A 20991-nucleotide genomic window follows, 5' to 3' on the forward strand; every position below is an offset into this window, starting at 1 on the left:
GAAAACACATTTCCATAGAACAAATTCAACTAGTTGGTACGTTCCATGTCCTTTAATTGATGACTGAGTATCAAAAATCAACAAAAAAAAGCACTTTTACATGATACAAACTCAGCTAATTGGTGAATTCCGAGTCTTTCAATTGATGACTGAATATCATATATTAATAAAAAGCACTTTTACATAGGATAAACTCATCTACTTGGAAAATTCCGAGTCTTTTAATTGATGACTGTATATAAAAAATTAATACAGAAAAACTTTCAGTGTTTTAATAGGTGACTGAGTATCAAAATTAATGAAAAAGTACTCTTGTATTGAACAAACCAGCCATAGAGTACTACAGAGTCAGCTGCATAAAAAAACAACTTTAAGAGTTTTACATTTAAAAGTATAGATGGCGACACGTCTTAAGTACTGTCATCTTTTCAGCTGTACTTATAGATGAAAGCACACCTTTTCAGCTCTACTTATAGATGGAAGCACACGCGCTTGGACACACAGGCATTGTGAGAGAGACAAGCTAAAATTTAAGTTCATTTAGGTTGACTTAGCATGGCGCGCAATGTATGGTATACCAGACAAATATGACGGTATACCAGACAATTATGAAAAAAATTTGTGCTTTTTGCAAGAATAACACTGCTGCGGTTAAGGTAGGAAATTAGGTTAGCAGCTGGTTTTTTCTTAAATCAGGAGTTAAGCCGGGTTGTGTTTTATTCCCCTTTATATGGATTATTTTGATGGATTTAGGCTTAATGAGCATAGGAAAGGAATGGGAGACCATGGAGTCAAATGGGGAGAGGGACTCTCGTGGACTTAGATTATGCTGATGGTTTAAGCATCCTAGATGAAAGTGTGGGCAAAATGAATGAACTTTAAAGGGGCTTTGCTAGTTTAGAGTGCTAGAATAGGGTTGAAAATTAATGTTAAGAAGACTAAGTCACTAAGGAAAGAAATAAGTAAAGATGAAAAGGTAATGCTGGGTAACAAAAAGATTGATCAGGTGGACAGCTTAACTTACCTTGGTAGTATTTTTAGTAAAGAATGTGGGAGCAGTGAAGATGTTAAAAGTAGAATAGCCAAAGCTCAGAGTGCTTTTTCACAGTTAAAAAAAGTTTGGAAAAATAGGAAGATGTCTTCAAACCAAGATTAGAGTACTGGAAGGTACAGTGATGACAGTGGTCAAATATGGGTCTGAAGCATGCACGCTCCAAAAAGCGGATGAAGATTTACTACGTGTTTTCCAGATAAATTGCCTACGGATTGTTCTGGGTACCCAGCTGACCGACCGTATTTCAAACAGTAAGATGTACGAAAAATGGGGTTCAATCCCGCTTTCTAGGGCTATAATGAAAGAAAGGTTGAGATGGCTAGGAAATGATTGTTCTTTTTCACCAACCGTCTAGGGCTAAACGAAAAGCAGGTCGTCCTCGTCTTGGGTGGGAGGATGTCATAAAGAAAGCTTTAAAGGAAATGAGAACTTCCTGGGAGGGTGTAAAAAAGGAGACTTTGAATCGATTGGGATGGAGGAGGAGCGTGCGTATCTGTGTTGGCCATAGCCAGCTAGGTGCTGCGGTGAGTTGTTAGTAGTATTAGTAGTAGTTTCAGCAGCATGATAATTAAATTTTGAACTAATTTACTTCGCAATTTGCAGAAAAGATTTTTACCGTAATATCCGAATGGATTTAAGCCTAAAGATATAATAATCAACTTCAAAATGTCAAAAATTTGGTACTTAGCAATGAGAAAAACTAAATCTACTGTTGTTAAAACCAGCTGAAAAGAAAAAAAATGTAACAGAAGACACAAAATTTTAAGCAGTAAACTCATATTTAAGTAGTATTAAGCTTGATTTACTAAATTATTTTTTGCAGTTGCTTATAAAATAAAACAGGATCTCACTAGTAAAAGAAAAGAAGAAGAAGAAGTTATACTGGAAATTTTACAAAAGGGCCAGTCATTTACTTCGAATTACCAGAAGCTATACCTCAGTCGATCCAACAAGCGGCAGTTTGAAGATATAGATATTATTATTTATCTGCTGTTTTCAATTATTATCCCTTTTCTTGCGGTCTGCACCGTCTTTTCTAGACAACTTTTAACGTCTTTTGGGTCTACACTGTCTTTGAAGAAGAACGATTAGAATATCTTGAAATAGCTCGATTTTTCCCAAAAGATGAAGCTTCTTAAATAATAAAGTTTGTTTTTAGCGTATGGTTATTTTTAGTATTGTATTAGACAATAGCATACATAAAACAAGAACCAAAAACACTGTTCTAGCGAAAACTTATATTTCCATATAACTGATTGGAAATTTAAAGATACGCATTACTGTGCCAAGGCATTTTTTTTTCTCTGGTCTAACGTGGAAGCAGCAGTTGGTGCTGGGTCGAACTGTATACTGATAAAAGGCATAATTTACGACTCAAAACAACTTGACTTAAAAAACATTGACAGCCTTGATCTAAATTAGCAAATGTTACAAGTTTCGAGGGTACTATATGTAACATTTGCCATGACCAAGATAGAACAACGTCTAGGCATTTTTAAACTCTTTAAGTAGTACAAATCTAGCAGCAAATGACAAAACCAAATCTGGAAAATAGACAAATCCTACTCATAATTAATCAATAAAAAATGGCATAGTCTCACACTAATATAAAAAATTTTTGGAAGCTTGACCCTAAGCAAATTTGAACTAGCAAGAACTTGGATCTCTTACAGAGACTTAACATTGACGTTGTTGCCGCAAAGGCTGCCCATAACCTAGGTGCCATATCGTGATAAATGTTTTTAAAAATATTTAAGTCCCGGGATCATATCATCATGTTATCCATGCCAAATTCAATTCTCAAGCAGATCCACATGACCAGAGAATTTTAACATGTTGTTAAGCTAATATATTGATACTATACTCACTTGAAGCATAATTTTAATATAATGTTTTTTATGAAATCAAGTTCTCGCACTTTGCTGCGATATAGAATTTCTTCGATAGGTTTTTCGTTTCCTGCTGTAAGTAGAAACTACATTTTGTTATTCTAAAAGACCCGAGAAGATTTTGGCTGTGGATGATCGGTGAAATTTTTCTAGCCCTATATACACTACGTCATATCCCAGAAATTATAATAGATCGATAAATTCTGACTTTATCATTAGAACTACCTTGTCGTCCATACTCAACTAACAATTAGTAGCGTTCAACTCAAATTAGTAGCGTTACCAAGGATTGAAACTGTGAATAGATCCACGGCTGGATCAACTGCTCTTATAAAATAGAAAAACACTCGCACACCAAAGTATTAAAAAATTAGGGGTAAATGAAAGAAGTCTATAAAATCAAACAAAAAAAGCTTACAATGAATAATTCAGCAAATCATTCAACTCCATTATGGCAGCTTGATTCCAACGTCTGGACATCCAATTTGGAGCTGAAAATATTGTCAGTACGTTATGATCATGGCACCTAAAATAAATAAAAATGAAACAACTGAAAAAAAAAAAAATCAAAACCTATTGGACCAGTTGATAATCTTAAAATGAAATAGAAGGAATAGAGCAAAACTTTTAAATATTGATTTTCCAGTTTGGTATTTACCATATACCCAAAAACGTGTATTCTTAGGACAATATGTTTCAGGGAGAAGGGGATTCATATAAATCACAGGAAGTCAACAAATTTGGTGAACTGTTTGTTGAGCTTATCCCCCTCCGCCCCCCTCCTGTCTGTTCAGGTGTGACATCTAAAAAATCGTTCTCACCGGGAAAACTTAATCCTTTAGAATTTAATACCTTAAAAAATCTAAAAACCAACACTTTTAAAGTCAAATAGCGGTTCATCTCACATTAGGCACTTTTAGCTTAAATTTAAGAGTAAGAGCATGCTACTACACCCAAAACAATATTATACTGAGTTATTTAGGTGTCTATGGATCGTAAAAAAAGCTACCGTTAAAACAGTGTTTTGCAACGTTTTAATTATTGATACAATATTTTTAATTGAAAATACACTTTTGGATAGAGATAACAACAATACATCAACAGAGAAGGTTATTCAAAATAACAAACAATTTTAAAATATCAGATGATAATCTCCATATTTTGATATTTTTCGTTTGTTTTTCTATACTTACCACTAAAATTTTAAAAAGGATATTTCCTTGATCATAAGATAGTTAATTATTTATGAAAATTACTAGCTGAAATAAAACTAAACTGAAATCAAATTAAATTACGCATAAACTAATTATGTGATTTCTAAAGTGCATTAAAAAAGCATTAAAGACATACCAGGCATATCCTTCCATTATGCATTCATGGGCTCGTGAGACAAAGGTAAGGCCATTAGAATAATTAAACTGTTCGCTTATGTCCTGACCAAACGTGAAGACCGTATGTCCGTCACCCCATGGAGACCTATTCCATCCACCTCTGTCACTAGGGTAAGACCATAAAAGATCGCAAATTGGACCCTTAAATGATATATTTAATTAAAACTATTATCGCATAAAAAGCATCACGAGTCTAACGAAAACTGTATGTTGGTTCAATTCGAATTTAACTATCTGAGAAAACCACACAGTTGCATCCTTTTTTTCGTTTTTCTTGACCGATTTGTTTTGGCACACATATCTTTATATTCCCTATTAATAGTGTCTTTAGAGCAAAATGGTTTCGCTAGTTTGTTTAAACAATTCACAAACCTATAATGGGAAATTATTTGACAACATTCTTGATTTTAATGACTATCGAATTTTTAGATTAAAAATAATCTTTAAAGAAGAAAATCCACTCAGCAATAAGTCCTTGATTACCTGTAACATAAAGTTATGTTGTTAGTTAGAAACAAAAGAAATAAAGTAAAAAAGATCAGGTCAATTTTCAACTCTATTTATGAGATTATTAGTGAGCAGGGATAAGAAATATGTTCCATGATCATTTGTGCAAAGCCTTTAATATAAAAATTTGTGCCGGATTTTAATTGTGAGAGCAAAACGCACAGAGATGTTGTCGAAACCTCAAGATCAGGGATGGGAAGGTGGTGAGAACGGTTGGTAGTGAATGTGAATGTAGGATTTTGTATAGGGCAATGTTCACTCATACATATTTATAAACTTCACGTTTGTTCCTAATTTGTTTATTTTAAAAAATTCCTTTTTCTATAGTACAAACCAAATTATTTTTTATTAAAAAATAAACATGTTTCATACTTCTTTTTTGTTTTTTTTTTATAATTGAAATGAAGAAAAGATTGAAAAATAATGTCTTTTCAAAATACCAAAATCGAGTCAATGGTCACAAATACTTTTTCTCCACTCAGATTATCTCTCTTGGGTTTTTCTCCAATTAGCCAAGGATTGCTGGCAACTTGCTTTTAATTCAAAAATCAACGGACTCGGTTGTAATACTGTATTTTACATAGAATAGTAGCTCTCAAAGCCGCTATCTATTAGTACCTTTATAACACGCAGGCCCTGCTAATTTATGGGAAATCTTAAATAAATAATTTCGAGATAAGCCACGGGCACTCTATTCTCTCTGTCTCTGTAATTTTCTTTCCCTCTTTCCTGCTATGTTTCTTCTCCTCATTTATGCTAATTACTTGCAACCACTTGGCTTTGTACCGCACGCTATGCCAGATATTTTGTCGGTTGCTTTGGGAAAGTTGATTAGATTTACATATAGTTGCTATTCTTGCGTGATGTCAAAGTTATTTAAAAAAATGGAACGTGTCACTACCCCCTCCCCCCCCCCCCCATGTTGAACAGGCAAACTTTGAAGATTATACAGGATTCGTGTTGTTCCTTGTCATTGTGTCCTTATTCTAAATATTCATAATGGTCACCCCTGATTTCCATCAGGTTTCGTTAAGATTTGATAAATTCTTCTAGTAAATATCTTTACGACGTTTTGTTTAAATTTGGGCTTAATAAATATTTTACTGGTATACAACTATCCTTAGTACTTGGATAATTACCAGCAACACAATTTACACTAGTAATAATTACTATATATTATAAGTTAACACCAAATAGCCCTACTCTTAGGAATGTCCAAGTCATGTCTTCATGCACCTTTTCCAAGCAAAGTTGGTTATGTAAGTAGAAGCAGGTAGCCCGTCAGTGTACATCTAGATCCGTTGATTTTTTAATTCAAATCACGTTGCCATCAATCCATGGCTAATTAGAGAAAAAGCCAAGACGGATAGTCTAAGTGGAGAGACACAGATGGCATAAAGGAATGTATAAAATGATGACATTTTCACTTCTCGATAGATAGACTTTCATCCAACTTGAGGCAGAACTAAGCTAAATAGTTATAGAACTTTAGGCATGATCCGACATTTCTGGGTTCATTCATGAAGGACAATGTTGATTGGACTTGTATGCAAAAGGGGGACTGAATTTGCTGGGACTCACAGGCAAACAAGTGACCTTGGCCTAATAGGCTTCCATGCCTAGAGTCTCAGGCAGACTACCGTGTCCCCTGGAGTCCTAAAGGTCCCCTTTCATGTGATTTTCTGCACATGTGAAAGCCTTAGAAATTAAAAATTATCAATGAAAATATATACCACGTGAGAATAAGCAAACTAAATGGATTGTTTAAGATGCAACAACTCTAGCAAAAAAAGTATTAGTACTACGTGTTTGCCTTCAGCAAAACAAAACTAATATGATAGTCTTTTATGAGGACTTGAGCGGTGGCAATATCCTTTTTGGTAATTTAGGTTAGCTTTAAATTTGACTTCGTTGTTACTTATAATTTCTATTCTTTTTAGGCTTCATTTTCTGTTCTTTTTAGACTTCTTGTAATTTCTTCCCGTTTTTTGTTTGATATTTTACACAATCCTAGTTTCTACTGGTTGTTACTTTTCGCACTTTTGATTTCATGTGAAAACCTTTTTTTTACTTATGTGTGTTTCAGTTGACACAGTTTCTGTATATATTATACAGTGATGTTGGCCTTTTATTTTGATTAATAACAGTAAAGAAGGGGAATTAATGATAAAAAAAAGTGGTAGTGGCATCTGCAGCAATAAATTATATTTTCTAGAGAAACAATTGGTTGCGCACTTCCGTGTGAGAGGGCATTTGAATAAGCAAACCTTCAGGTCTTGAGCCAGTGAACATGAGCCTCATAAACGTGTTGAAAAACTTCAAAGTTTAGAAAAAAGAAGGCATGGTGTGTATATGGGAACAATTTTATTTTTGATTAATAATTATTCGAATACGATAATGGTTATTTGGTGACAGAAAATGCAGACCAATGAACCTAAATGCTTTGGACGCTTAACTCCAGCATTTAGGAGAAAAAGTTTTGATACGCACTCAGTTGTGTTTCACCAGGATGATGCATCACCTCAGTGTTCTAACTACACTCTTCAATAGCTTGGACACTATTTCCCAGGCAACCGATTAAAGTCGAGGAGGATCAACGGCAACGATACTCCTCTGAACTGAGTCCGGCAAACTACTTTCTCTGAGGCCAGCTTAATATATGGGGACAACCCAGAAAAAATAGTCACAGGTTGAAAGATAGCATCATGAGAGAAGTCACGAGAATTTCAAATGACATATTGGAGAGAGTTGTCAACAAACTCGAAGTCAGGTTAATTCTAAATTGTAAATTCAGATTCAAAACCTACTAGACTTGATTTAAGGCGATACGGAGGCTATGGTAAAGTTACAAGCCCATCCCATCTAGGTTTGACGTCGTAGGGAAGGGGATCTGCCTCATAGCATTGTTGTAACGGTGCCTTCAGCAATCGACAATCTCTGGTTTTCTCCTCTTTGCGTTTCGGTATAGGTACAAGGATATCCATGTAGATAGCAGTACTCACAGTCTTTTCTCGCAGTACAAACTCGTTGTCTTCAACCCCAGAATTATTAATAAGGTCAAAGGACATGGTCTTTACCTTGTACTTAGCCATTCTCGCCTTCTTGGGGAGCGGAGACTCCTCTATGAGGGATTTCAAATTCAGGCGCTTGGTCTCAGGGTTTTATTGGATAACAATATTTCTTCACCGGTTAGTACGGTGTCTGAAAAGTCTGCTTCTCGTTCCAAGCCCTCTACTGTTTAACTGCAGAGGGCAACTCATTGTGTTTTTTTTTATCATCACTTGGGACTTTTGCAATATATTTTGCACGAACTTTTCTTATGTTGAGTTCCTTGAATAAAAAAGGGTGCCTTTTACATGTTAAGTACGACTATTAATCGTAGACTATACCAACGGCTGGACTTCTTTAACTTTTGACACGTTTTCACCCAAAGAGCTCGTCGAAGGGGGCCCAGACCAATCTTCATCCTCAACTGTTTTTCGCCTTTTTTTGAAGTCCTTAGGCCAAAAATAAACTGGGAATTCCGATATTGAATGGTGTCTGTTGATATGCTCGATCAAGGTGATTGAGATCCCATTTTTAAGAAAGTGGATAGTCAGGATGTGCTCTAAAAGATGAGAATACAAAATTTGTGAACTGCTGTCCCCTCAGGAAATATCAGGAAATATAAGAAAATGACATTCCCAAATGGTGACTTTATTTTTTCCTTCTATTTTTTTTTTATTTCAGACCCTTTGCACCACAGTAGTAGCTATGGAACTACTTGTTTTCCCAAAATAGGCAAATATAAAGAATAAACTAGTCTGAAATAATAAATTTCACCAATTTAGAGGAGCAAACCATTTACTTGCTAAAGTAAAAGATCAGCAGGGTTTGAATTTTGGATTTGTCCACAGATTCCCACCCCAAAGGAAAGAGGTAGTGAAGCCTTTGTTTACATGTACCAAAAATAGAAGCGTTAATCTTGTTTCTTGATACCCCTCCCCCCTTCCTAAAGAACAATTCCCAAAGAGAAAGACTAAAGTACGCATCAATACCAAATATTGAGGATATGTTTTGAGAAATGAGGAAATGTTTTGGTTTCCTAATATTGATTTTTTTTTTTACTTTAGATCCTTTGCGTCACAGTAGTATTTTTGGGATTACTCGTTTTCCTAAAATATACAAGCGAAAAGAATAATTTAATCTTTATTAACAATTTTCACCGTTTTACGGAATCATACCATTTACTTGCTAAAATAAAACATCAGCAGGGATTAAATTTTGGATTTTTCCACACATTCTCACCCTTGCTTCAAGGGAAAAGAGGTAGTGAGCCCTTGTCTACAAGTAACAGGGACATAAGTCTTACTTTTGTTTCTTGAAGAATTCCCCGAGATATGGCGTTGTCTGAAAAATACGACGGAAAAACGGAAAAGGAAATGGCTAGCAAAACCATCGTTAATATGGTCTTGACTAAGTTTCAATAGGAATCGTCGTAATAAAGGTAATAGAAACGTTAAAAAGAATAATTCAAAGGGGCTAACGAAGGTCAATCGGAATCAGCCTGTCTTTTATGAGATTGGCAAAAGAATACCCTGGGAGTGCTTTACAGAATATTTTGATCCATAACAATGCAGTCGTTCAAGATTTGAGAAGCTTGTACTTTAACGACCTTCAACAGGTCTTGGTTCCAGCTCCATCTTGCCACGGCTACCTCTAAGTTTTAGCGACTATTCAGGCCACAATTGACTTTTAACGTCGACAAAATTTTTGTAACTAAGATGATATAATTTGACAATTTTAGGTTCCTTTAACACATTGACAAGGGGCTTTGTAATTATATTTGACATTGGAAAGGAGAAAAAGTACTGTGCCATTTCTGAAATATTCAGAAGCATAAATCCTTTGCAGGCTATTTAATTAATTTAGTATAAAGTTACCTTGTAAGCATTAAGAGCCCACTCGACTCAAAAACCTTGTTTCTAAGTGTAATGAAAAGCCTGCTGAAAAGAGATTATAAAGAAAGTTGGCTTAATTAATACGATTTAATTAAAACGTACATTGTAATATAAATTCAGTCACTAATTATTTTAAATCACTCACAGATCGTGGGACCTCCTGCCGTCTATCCAAAGATCGGATATCATCTAATGTAACGATAGAAGGTGACAAACCGCCATGAACACAAAATATTTGACCGTCTACTAAGGCTGTTAAAGGCAAGTAATCAAAAAGATCCATGAAAAACTTCCAAACTTTGGCGTCACCATATTTTCTAAGACATTCGTCATAAAACCCATTTACTCGAGTATTTTTTCTGGACTCGTGATGCCCACGGAGGATCGTTATTCTTTCTCTATAGCGCACCTATCAAAAAGAAAACTGTATTGGTTTTGAAAATAAAACATCTAGGGTCTATAAAAGCTGCTTCAACTCTATTTTACAAATTTCCCATGAAAGATCACATGATTTCTGAGAGGATGAATCCAATAATTAAGTTAATCAAACTCAAGAAAAAATAAGTACGAAGTAGGATCAACAGGGTAATATAAAATACAACTGGAATAATCATTATGCTTATAATAATTGTATTGTAATATTATATATTACAATCATTATAAGTGGCAGACTATTCATTCAATATTAAGTAGAGCCAGACTTGTTTAATTTTTTCTCATACTGACAGGAGACAATCAGGCACAATACAGACTTGCTATAATGTCCAGATTTTAATGAATTTGCTCTTATTTTGCATGCTATTCACCTAATTTTATCTTTCTTACCGACTTAACTTGATTATGGTAATCACCTTTATTTGAACTAAAATTAAAACTTGTTTTTTTTTAAGATAAGGTTGATTTTGAGGAGGTGAAATCCATGCTTCCATGTAAAGGCGTACAACAACAATATTGACGTTTAGAATAGGGCACTAGCTCATGGTGCTTATGGAAATCACGTTTATTTGAACGTAAATTTAAAACTTTTTTTGTTGTTGTTGAGGTTGATTTTAAGTAGGTAAATTTTGTGTTTTCATATATTAATTTAAAAAAATTTCCGAAAAAGAAGTTTTTCGGAAATTTGCGCTTCCACATAAAGGCGTACAACAACAAAATTGACGACTCTTACCAAAAAACGGCTAAAAAATTTAGTACCAGTCTTGAGAAAAATAAACATTCACAGCCCGCCGATAGGGTTCAGCAGCATTTGATATCCCTTGAAGAGCAGATAGAATGAATAAAATATTTTATTTTTGCATAAGAAAAAGAAACAATGAATAGACTATTGAAAAGCCAAATGGATGTTGTATCCATTTTTTACTTTTTATTTAGATGTTATGAAAAAAAATCACTCGATTGACTCTTAACTTGGTATAACAATAGAGATTTTTTCTAAAAATAAAGATTAACATCCTAAAAGCAACAAAAATTTATAAGTTCACACTAAAAAGCACTTCCGACGCATTTTACTTGCTTAAACACATAAGCAAATTATAAGAATTTTGATATATTTTTCACGAAATGAATATCAAACATCTATCAAAATTAGCAATGAATCTTCTTTTTGAGTTTTCCTTTAAGTTTGCTCCGTAGAATTAATTGACTTTATGCTTGAGCCAGTCAATATCCCTGGTGGACACAACGATACGGATATTGCCACAAAATCAAGCGACGATATTTAGCATTTTTTAATATAAAATGAATAATTCAGAAAAAAATGCAGTATGAAATGTGCAATGTTGCCTAAAAATTTCGCCGACAATACTTTTTAGTAATAGTCCAGGAAGTGTGTGAAAAAGGGCATAACCCCCAAAAAATTGCAAGAAAAATGATTCTTTGACTATCAGACTCAGAAAAATGTGCTGATTCCAAATACGCAAAAGTTGTTCATCAAGCTGTTTCACGAATATATTTTTTTAGGTTGAGGTTGATTTTAAGGAGGTGAAATTCGTGTTTCCATATAAAGGCATACAAAAACAAAATTGAAGTCCAGAATAGGGTAAGAGATCACGGTAAAAATAAAAACTGCTTTTATTTGAATATAAGATTAAAAGATGTTTTTTTTTCATTGAGGTTGATTTTAAGGAGGTAAATTTTGTGCTTTCATATATTATTTTAAAAAACTTTCCGAAAAAGAAGTTTTTCGGAAATTTGTGCTTCCACATAAAGGCGTACAACAACAAAATTGACGACTAGAACAGGGTGCAAGATAACAGTGATTATGGAAATCACCTTTATTTGAACTAAAATTAAAACTTGTTTTTTTTTTTAGGATTAGGTTGATTTTGAGGAGGTGAAATTCATGCTTCCATGTAAAGGCGTACAACAACAATATTGACGTTTAGAATAGGGTACTAGCTCAGGGTGCTTATGGTAATCACGTTTATTTGAATGTAAAATTAAAACTTTTTTTGTTGTTGTTGAGGCTGATTTTAAGGAGGTAAATTTTGTGCTTTCATATATTAATTTAAAAAACTTTCCGAAAAAGAAGTTTTTCGGAAATTTGCGCTTCCACATAAAGGCGTACCAACAACAAAATTGACGACTAGAACAGGGTGCAAGATAACAGTGATTATGGAAATCACCTTTATTTGAACTAAAATTAAAACTTGTTTTTTTTTTTAGGATTAGGTTGATTTTGAGGAGGTGAAATTCATGCTTCCATGTAAAGGCGTACAACAACAATATTGACGTTTAGAATAGGGTACTAGCTCACGGTGCTTATGGTAATCACGTTTATTTGAATGTAAAATTAAAACTTTTTTTGTTGTTGTTGAGGCTGATTTTAAGGAGGTAAATTTTGTGCTTTCATATATTAATTTAAAAAACTTTCCGAAAAAGAAGTTTTTCGGAAATTTGCGCTTCCACATAAAGGCGTACCAACAACAAAATTGACGACTAGAACAGGGTGCAAGATAACAGTGATTATGGAAATCACCTTTATTTGAACTAAAATTAAAACTTGTTTTTTTTTTTTAGGATAAGGTTGATTATGAGGAGGTGAAATTCATGCTTCCATGTAAAGGCGTACAACAACAATATTGACGTTTAGAATAGGGTACTAGCTCACGGTGCTTATGGAAATCATGTTTATTTGAACGTAAAATTAAAACTTTTTTTGTTGTTGTTGAGGTTGATTTTAAGGAGGTAAATTTTGTGCTTTCATATATTAATTTAAAAAACTTTCCGAAAAAAAAGTTTTTTTAGAGAAAGGTAAAGGCCATATTAAACTTAAGATCAGCAGATACAAATACCTGTTAAAATTCAAACTCAAACGATCAGAAATTACTATTGAAGAATAAATTAAACCCAAACGAACAGAAATTAAACAAACAATCATAGCAAAAAAAAATCATACAAAAAGTACTAATATAAATGAATAAATAAATTTTAAAGTGAGTAATGCTTGAATTGGATATGCTAATCAAGCTTAAAACAAAAAAAAAGTTGTTATTGTAGTATAAATGAAACCCGAAACGAACAGAAATTAAATAAACATTCAATACAAACAAACATACAATAGATACTAATATACATAACTAAATTTATTTGCAATATAATTCGTTTTCAGTGAAGCGCCAATGACATAGTAGGCTTTAGGTTTTTACAGTTAAGGAAGGGGGCAGTATTCAAACTCTTGTTAGTAGTGAAACTACATTCATCTGGAATGATCTTAAAAAGAACTAATAAGTTAAATTCAATATTTGATGTACAATGATATTAATTGCTGAAAGCTCTGTAGTTTTAACGTTTTACTGTAGTTTTAACAGTTATTTTCAATATTAAGTACAATATATATATATATATATATACTATATATATATATATATATATATATATATATATATATATATATATATATATATATATATATATATATATATATATATATATATATATATATATATATATATATATATATATATATATATATATATATATATATATATATATATATATATATATATATATATTTATTATATATTCTTATTCGCTTGTTTATACCGTAGATATTGAAAAGACTGCCATGAGCCCCATTCCCGACTAGGTCTATATTTGTAGAGATGGTGTAAGTATCTTCCCCCTTTGGCACTACTTAACTTCTGATCGAGACGAGTTTCTTCGTCATAGGGGAAGTCTGGGTGTGGGTAAAATTCATTAAACAAATTTCCAAAAATATTGGGGGGCTCGCGGCCCAAGGGACGGGGGGTTTTGCTGCAGTCTTCGGCCATCCGCCAAAAGGGGGGGGGGGCACCGCCGGTGTCTTTTATTGACTTAGAGCTGATTTTTTGTATTATGTAACTTTTTTATGTAAATATACAAGTTATTGTTGCATAATATATATATTATTAAATTTTTTTTTTATGTATGCACAATTTTTTTTTTACTGCTGTTGAAAAAAATGTGTATGTAAATATATATTTAATATAGTAAACTAGTGGATTAAATAGTAAACTGTGTAGTAAACTACTCAGTTGTTGATGTTCACTGAATAGAATCTTATGCACACAAACTGAGAATCATAGATTATGTACAAGTTTATAACACCTTTCAGAGCTTTTCTGTGTGGTCCATCAATGAGTGGGAAAACGAACTTTTCATGAAAATAATTCAGAGTCGAGGTGAAATGTTGGTGGCAGGGGATCAACATCAAACATAAATTAAAAATATATACTATAGCTATAGCGTTTGGCAAGTCATATGATCGGATAAGAGCAATTAAACCTCAAGTTAAATTCGTCAAGGGATTAGATTCTGTATTCAATTCAATTGAACCAAACTCTTGGCTTATTATTGATGATGTTGCCGATCGATAGAGCAATGGTCTGAGGAAATGATTCAATTGTTCACAGAGCTTTCCCATCATGAAAAAATTCCGTTATCATTGTCCTACACAATCTCTTTCATCAGAGTAAATGTTTGCGAACTCTTGCATTGAACTGTACTCATTACATTGTGTACGAAGTTGTTGTTTACTCAAGTTTTCTTATAACTTTAAATAAACAAATTTATCCGGGTCAACCTTAATTCCTGCTTTCAGCTTACTATCAGGCTAAAAGCAAACCATATGGACACATTGTATTTGACCTTAATCAAAATACACCTGAAGAACTACGTGTTGTTAGTAATATTTTCGATCCTGAAATAACAGTATATCTACGGGGGGGGGGGGGGTGATAGGAAAAGATGTTAGTTGAAACTATGACGCTGAAGATGTTAAATCACAATAGATACTTGTTCTTTGTTTTGAATAGTTCAAAATCACGATTTGGGAAGGCCATACTGAACAAAGTAGATCGAGAATTTAATAAACTCATTTCTGAACTGAGTTTAAATTTAACTGCAGGCAACGTTCAACTACCAGATGCTATTAAGAAGAAGACTAGACAACATCAATCCATTTTTCCTGCACCGTCCAAGAGAAAGACCAGTCAAAAACGGAAAAGAAAACATTTAGTTCAGACGGGGAAAGGTTTTTTCACAGTTTTACTGCCAATAAATGCCGGTCTTGTTAACGATCTTTTTCTACCTCGATCTCAATCATCATAAGAAGAACATACGGCTAAATCCTATAAATTGACTGCAGTTGATGATGCTCTATCTCCAATGCAAACTTTTGAGGGTAATCTCACTGATTTCCTTAATGATAATAGTATACCTGATGATCAAAAAGTTTAGATTTTTCAAATGGCACTTCGTCGGGTTGACAAACAAAACCGTATCAAATTTAACCCATCGGTGTTGCGAATGTTGCAGACAGAGTTGCCACGGGTAGTACCAAAGTACTACTTTTAGTACTTTTTGATCAAAGTAGTACTTCTTGAATACTTTCTGCAAAAACAGTACTTTTTCAATACTTTTTGTCAAAAGTAGTACTTTAGACTGAAAAGGGCAATTTTACAAGCATATTAGAAATGATAACCGACAATGATAACCAAGATAACCAGCTAGATTTTTTTTTATTGTTAAATTTCAATAAAAACCAATCTTAATAAATCAAGCTTCTTGAAAAGACCCAAAAATCATTTTAATTGCTCCCTTCCCGTTAAATTTTTTAGAGTGACTTGGTCTCAGTCTCACTTTCTCCAGCCTTAAATTTGTATTGCTCCAACATGAATATTTGAGGAATTCTGAGTGACAGAATTTTTGTGTGGTTTTTATTGTATCAAACAAAAAATATTTCAATCATTGTTTTCAGTTCCTTTGCGAAACAGCAGTTATTTTACGCAAAATGCCTTTTTTCCGTTTGTAATTTGAATCATAACTCCCAACCAAAAGAAAGCAAGAACTAAAAGAAGATTATTTCTTCAACCACACAATTCAACCCTAAGAATGTAAGCCTATAGCTGTTTTGGTGGGTTTCATAGGTCCAGACGTACAAATAATTTTTAGGGGAGGAGGTCAAACAATAAAGAAAAAGTTAAACTCATTTTCAAAATGAACTAAAAAGTAGAGAATTATTTTTTTTCTCAAGAATATATGAATATAAATGAACACGAGGGGCACAAAAAGCATTGGATTTTACATCAAATTTATCTAGGTTTTAAATGCATAAACGAAAAGTCGATGAATTGAGGAAAACAAGTAAAAAAGATCAAATCATGCAAAAATATATATATTAAAATATATTAAAATATATATTAATCATATACATTAAAAAAATCAACCAATCAAGTTCTCACTTTATAATAAGAAAGAACATGTAAGAATATTACAAGAAAGAATGTCACCACAAGAATCGACAAAACGACGAAATATATTTATACAGTTATATATGGGACCTCAGAATGGGAGGGGGGTATACTGTTAGAAAAGTGACCATGACACTTGAAAAAAGTCTAGCATGAAATTGAAAAGTCTGGCTCAGCTAGCTCAGTTTTAATGTTTTCTGTAAATTAGCCCCTGAAACATCCTTGTCAGGAAGCAAATAATCTCTAAGAGCAATATTATGCAGTGAATATTCAACAAATTTTGAAATTTATGATCTAGAAATTTCTTTATCTCTTTTATTTTTCTTTCTTCCTCTCTTAGATACCTCTTTTAGAGAAGCAAATACCCATAAAAACTAAACTTGTGCTGCAAAGGGCCCCTACTTGTCCCCCTTAGTTACGCCACTGGTTTGATATATGGAAAACCGGTTAGAGTCGCTGCTCTTATAAATATTATCTATATATCAAAATAAACAGGAGACGAATCCCAAAAAAATGAATCAAGTTCCACTGACAGTGAAGAAAATGCAAAAGACAATTAAGGTGAAGAGAATGAACTATTGAATGTGAGAAAACGAAGAATCAGCAGAAATAAACCACCAAAGCCAGTGAAAATACAGAAATTCAGTGCAAAATGGATAGAAGATAAAGACTTGCAGGTCTGGCTGCAAAGATATCCAAGGGATAGGACAAAATCTTGATGTAGGTTTTGCGAAAAGATCATTACTGGTGGCCTATGCCATTTACGTAGACATACACTGAGGGAAAGTCACATATTCAAAGTTGTTAGTATGAAGAACCAAGTGCGTATTGCTGATGACCAAACCAATGAGTTTACTTTATCGGGAGCAGCAAAGGAAAGAGAACTAATTAGCCAACAGGTGACAGCTGTAGAGTTGGCAATGTCAGCCTGGGTAGCATCAAAATCTAAGAATATGATTATTATGGAAAGCTTACCCGAATTGCTGGAAAAATGTATCCCTGATACATCAGCAGTAAACCTTCTTTCATATGGAAGAACTAAAATCACTGGACTAATCAAAAACGTAATTGCCCCATACGCCATCAGCCAGCTGAGCTCAAGATTGGAAAAATCGCTCTTTTCGCTCATGGTTGATGAAAGCACTGATAAGTGTGGGGACAAAATACTTAGTCATCATCGTTCGCTACTATGACAACACTATATGCGGAATCAAGGAAGACTTTTTGGCCATTCCAGAAGTTGGGGATACAACAGCAATGGACCTTAAAATTTTTATCTACAAGACTTTAAGTGAGAAGAAGATGACAATAAAAAACTACATAGGATTTGCATCTGATAATGCAAATGTGAGGCTTGGGAATAACAACGGCCTTGCAGCCCTCATAAAGAAAGATATTCCCCGGCTGGCTATTTTTGGATGCATCTGTCACAGTTTTGCCCTATGCTCTGATAGTGCTTGTGTGCAGTTATATACAGAGATCGTCAGATTCAGAAATGATATATACACTTACGTATCGAATAGTGCCAAACGACTCCGTGAGTATAAGGAATTCCAAAAGTTCTGTGAAGTAGCCGAGCATACACTCTTGTACCCATCTGCAACTCGCTGGCTAGCGTTTGAGGCCGTTTCTCAGAGGCTGGTGGAACAGTGGACTGCTCTGACGTTGTTTTTGCCTTACCTGTGAATGATGATCGGGGTCAAGCGGCAGTGAGGCTTTATACAGCTTTGATCGATCCCGAAGTAAAGCTCTATTATCTTTTTCTGAATTACGTTCTTCCTATTGTAAACGGCCTGAATCTTGAATTCCAGAGCACAGAAGTGAAAATTCACAAACTTTTAAAAAGCGTGGGTAATACTCTCTCCGAACTGGCAAGGAATTATATCAAAGACGAGCTTTTGGCCATACGTTCAGTCTTCGAAATAGATTTTTCAAACCCAAGAAACTTCAAAGCTATGGAGACGGATATGCATTTTGGAGCCAAATTTGATCTCTTTGCAATTGATCAGATTGAAAGTCGGAAACTTCAAGACAGACAGCTAGCTGCGACAAAGAAAAATTGCCTTGCGTTTTATATCAAGCTGTGCTCTGAAATAAAGCGAAGAGTAAACAGTGAAGACCTTGGTTATCTCCAGAAACTGCTTTATCCGGATCAGTTTCTTCTATAATCCCTCTTTTCCGCATATTCAAGGACTGTTTCAATGGTTCGCTGGAAGTTGAAGCCCTAAACAGAGAGTGGAGGCGACAACCATTCTTGAAGAAAGAGCTAGGGGAAGGGAAAGTGTCAATTTCCGAATTTTGGAATTTAGTGTCCACCTTAAAGGGTGATGCTGGGGACTCTGCTTTTGTTCACCTACCTATATTCATAAAGGGCATTAAGTTGTTGCCTCATAGCAGCACTCCGGCCAAGGGTTATTTTTCGCTGTTAAAGCTAGTTCCGACCTCCTCCGGAACAGACTATTGCCAGAAACAATATCCGATATTATGCATGTCAGGACGGAAGTACCGAATCCAGAGACTTGGGACATTCCAACAGAGCTGGTCAGGAGTGCGAGGAAGTGGAAGCGTGAGCTTAAATAATATTTTATTACTGTAAAGGTCTGCAAATAAAATTCTCTTACTGAACTTTTAGGGTGACGCCTTTAGCGCGTTGCCCCGTTTAGTCCTATTTAGGCAAAATGGGACAGAAAATGGTAGTGTGGACTGCTTTTCCTGAAAAAGTGCCAAAAAAGAGACAATAAGTGATAAATAAAAGTAGCTTTTAAATGTAGTAGCTCTTAAACAGAACAAAGGTTAATTGTCTAACTGATGCTTAATTTTTTTTTGGAGGTTTTGACTCAGAAAAAAAACAGGCTTGATACGGATAACTGATAAACTTGTACAGATTTGTGTCAAAAACTGCATATCCTGACTGCTTTTCCTGCTTCCTGTTATCCGTTCTATTTTCACAGAAAACGGATATTCTGCACGTCCTAATACCCTACTAGGCAATTACGGACCGTTCATAGTGAACATCCAGAGATAACTTCGATGATTTTGATTGTAGTTGCTTCCCATTTCAGTGGCCCTTTTTTGCCGTATCGGAAGTCAGTGCTCGACTAGCTATACAGAAATAACAAATAAAAATTACTCTGGCTTATATGATAAGCCAAAGAGAAACTACGGGGCTAAAATGCCGCGTGTTGCGCGAAGCACAACACGTGGCAAATTTTTTGGCAGGGAGTTAGTACTTTTCTGTCGTGGTAGTACTTTTGAGCTATCCTGGCTAGTACCAGTAGTTTTGTTGAAGTGGCAACCCTGGTTGCAGATAAGACACAAGAGTCAAATACTTCAGCTGCGTCAGCAGCACCATTACTATCGAACTTATCAAACATATTAGATTTATTACCAGTTTCCTATCAGGAGCGGGGTAGAAGAAGAGCGGGGTTAAATTATTTGAATGAAAGCAGTTATGTTCAAATTGATGTTAAAAGTAAGGAAACCACTCTAGGTAGCAACACTTACAATCTCATCAATCTACTAAATGATTTTCTCTCAAATCGCAAGAAAACTGTATCCATTTACACAAATATTCTGAAAAATTTACACACATCGAACATTCCTAAACCACTTGTAATTAAACGGAAAACTTTGGAAGAATCGATATCAGTAAATGATGGTCACGATTCTGAAAAGGATGATTTTAAACGCTAATGCTAACAAGTACACCCAAATCAATCTACCAGTGATGATTCAACTTTAGAGGATGGGAAAAAACATCTTTCCGCCGCCGCCAGTGTTAGTTTACAAAAGGGTAGTGGAAAAAGATGTACATACACATTTAAATGCAAAATGGATGAAACTCTGAAACGTATCTATGCAATCGTTGATGAGAAGAGAAGTCTTAGTGCTCCCATTGGACTTGCTCATGTCTCTAATGTCCAACAGAGTGTAGCAAAGGAATATCTTCAAAGTGAACCCAACTATACTCTTCATCAAAATCGTAGATTTCACAGCAATCAATATCATAGGCAGCGCAATAGCGCTGCCTAAATAAAGTGCGATGTTGGCACAATGTATTTTTTTTTCTTTTAGACTAGGGCACTTCGTATCAAAGGAGTTGTAGTAACTTCGAAGGGTGCTCATTTGATTTGAAATGGGAAGGGCTTGTGCCATTTTTAATAGTCGAAATTGATTGGAGGGTAACTAACACTTCATCCACGATCACCATTTCCCCAAACAAATTCAATCAAAATTTTTATATAGTCATTTTGTTCTACGTAGTTGAAAGGCCTGGAAATTATGAGTCTTTGAAGATGACAAATCCCCGCAGCCCTCAGGGCAAGGGTTGTAAGTTATGGCCTGGGGGCATATAAGGTTTTTTATAGAAAGTATTGTCGTAGAAACTTCAGAAAGAACTCATTTGATGGAAATCGAAACGGCTAGTGGCATTTTTAATAGTCAAAAGTGATTGGACGGCAACTAACCCCCCTCCCACCC

The 20991-nt window shown here is 34.4% G+C and overlaps 1 protein-coding gene across 3 annotated transcripts in view; it reads right to left on the reverse strand.

Moving 5' to 3' along the window:
• LOC148950540 (serine/threonine-protein phosphatase 2A catalytic subunit alpha isoform-like) overlaps window positions 1–20991 on the reverse strand; it is a 180945-nt gene that overhangs the window by 67238 nt on the left and 92716 nt on the right. For all 3 annotated transcript variants that reach the window (XM_089092466.1, XM_089092465.1, XM_089092467.1), the window contains exons 3-5: window positions 9927–10190; window positions 4294–4475; window positions 3362–3469 (exon numbers count right to left, since the gene is read on the reverse strand). In XM_089092466.1, coding sequence (XP_088948592.1) covers window positions 3362–3469; window positions 4294–4475; window positions 9927–10190 — 554 coding nt within the window. The remainder of the gene's footprint in view (window positions 1–3361; window positions 3470–4293; window positions 4476–9926; window positions 10191–20991) is intronic.

This window comes from Artemia sp. Qi Xiang Cuo, chromosome 7 (assembly GCF_049724085.1).
Source record: "Artemia sp. Qi Xiang Cuo chromosome 7, ASM4972408v1, whole genome shotgun sequence".
In the NCBI taxonomy this organism is placed as follows: Eukaryota; Metazoa; Arthropoda; class Branchiopoda; order Anostraca; family Artemiidae; genus Artemia; species Artemia sp. Qi Xiang Cuo.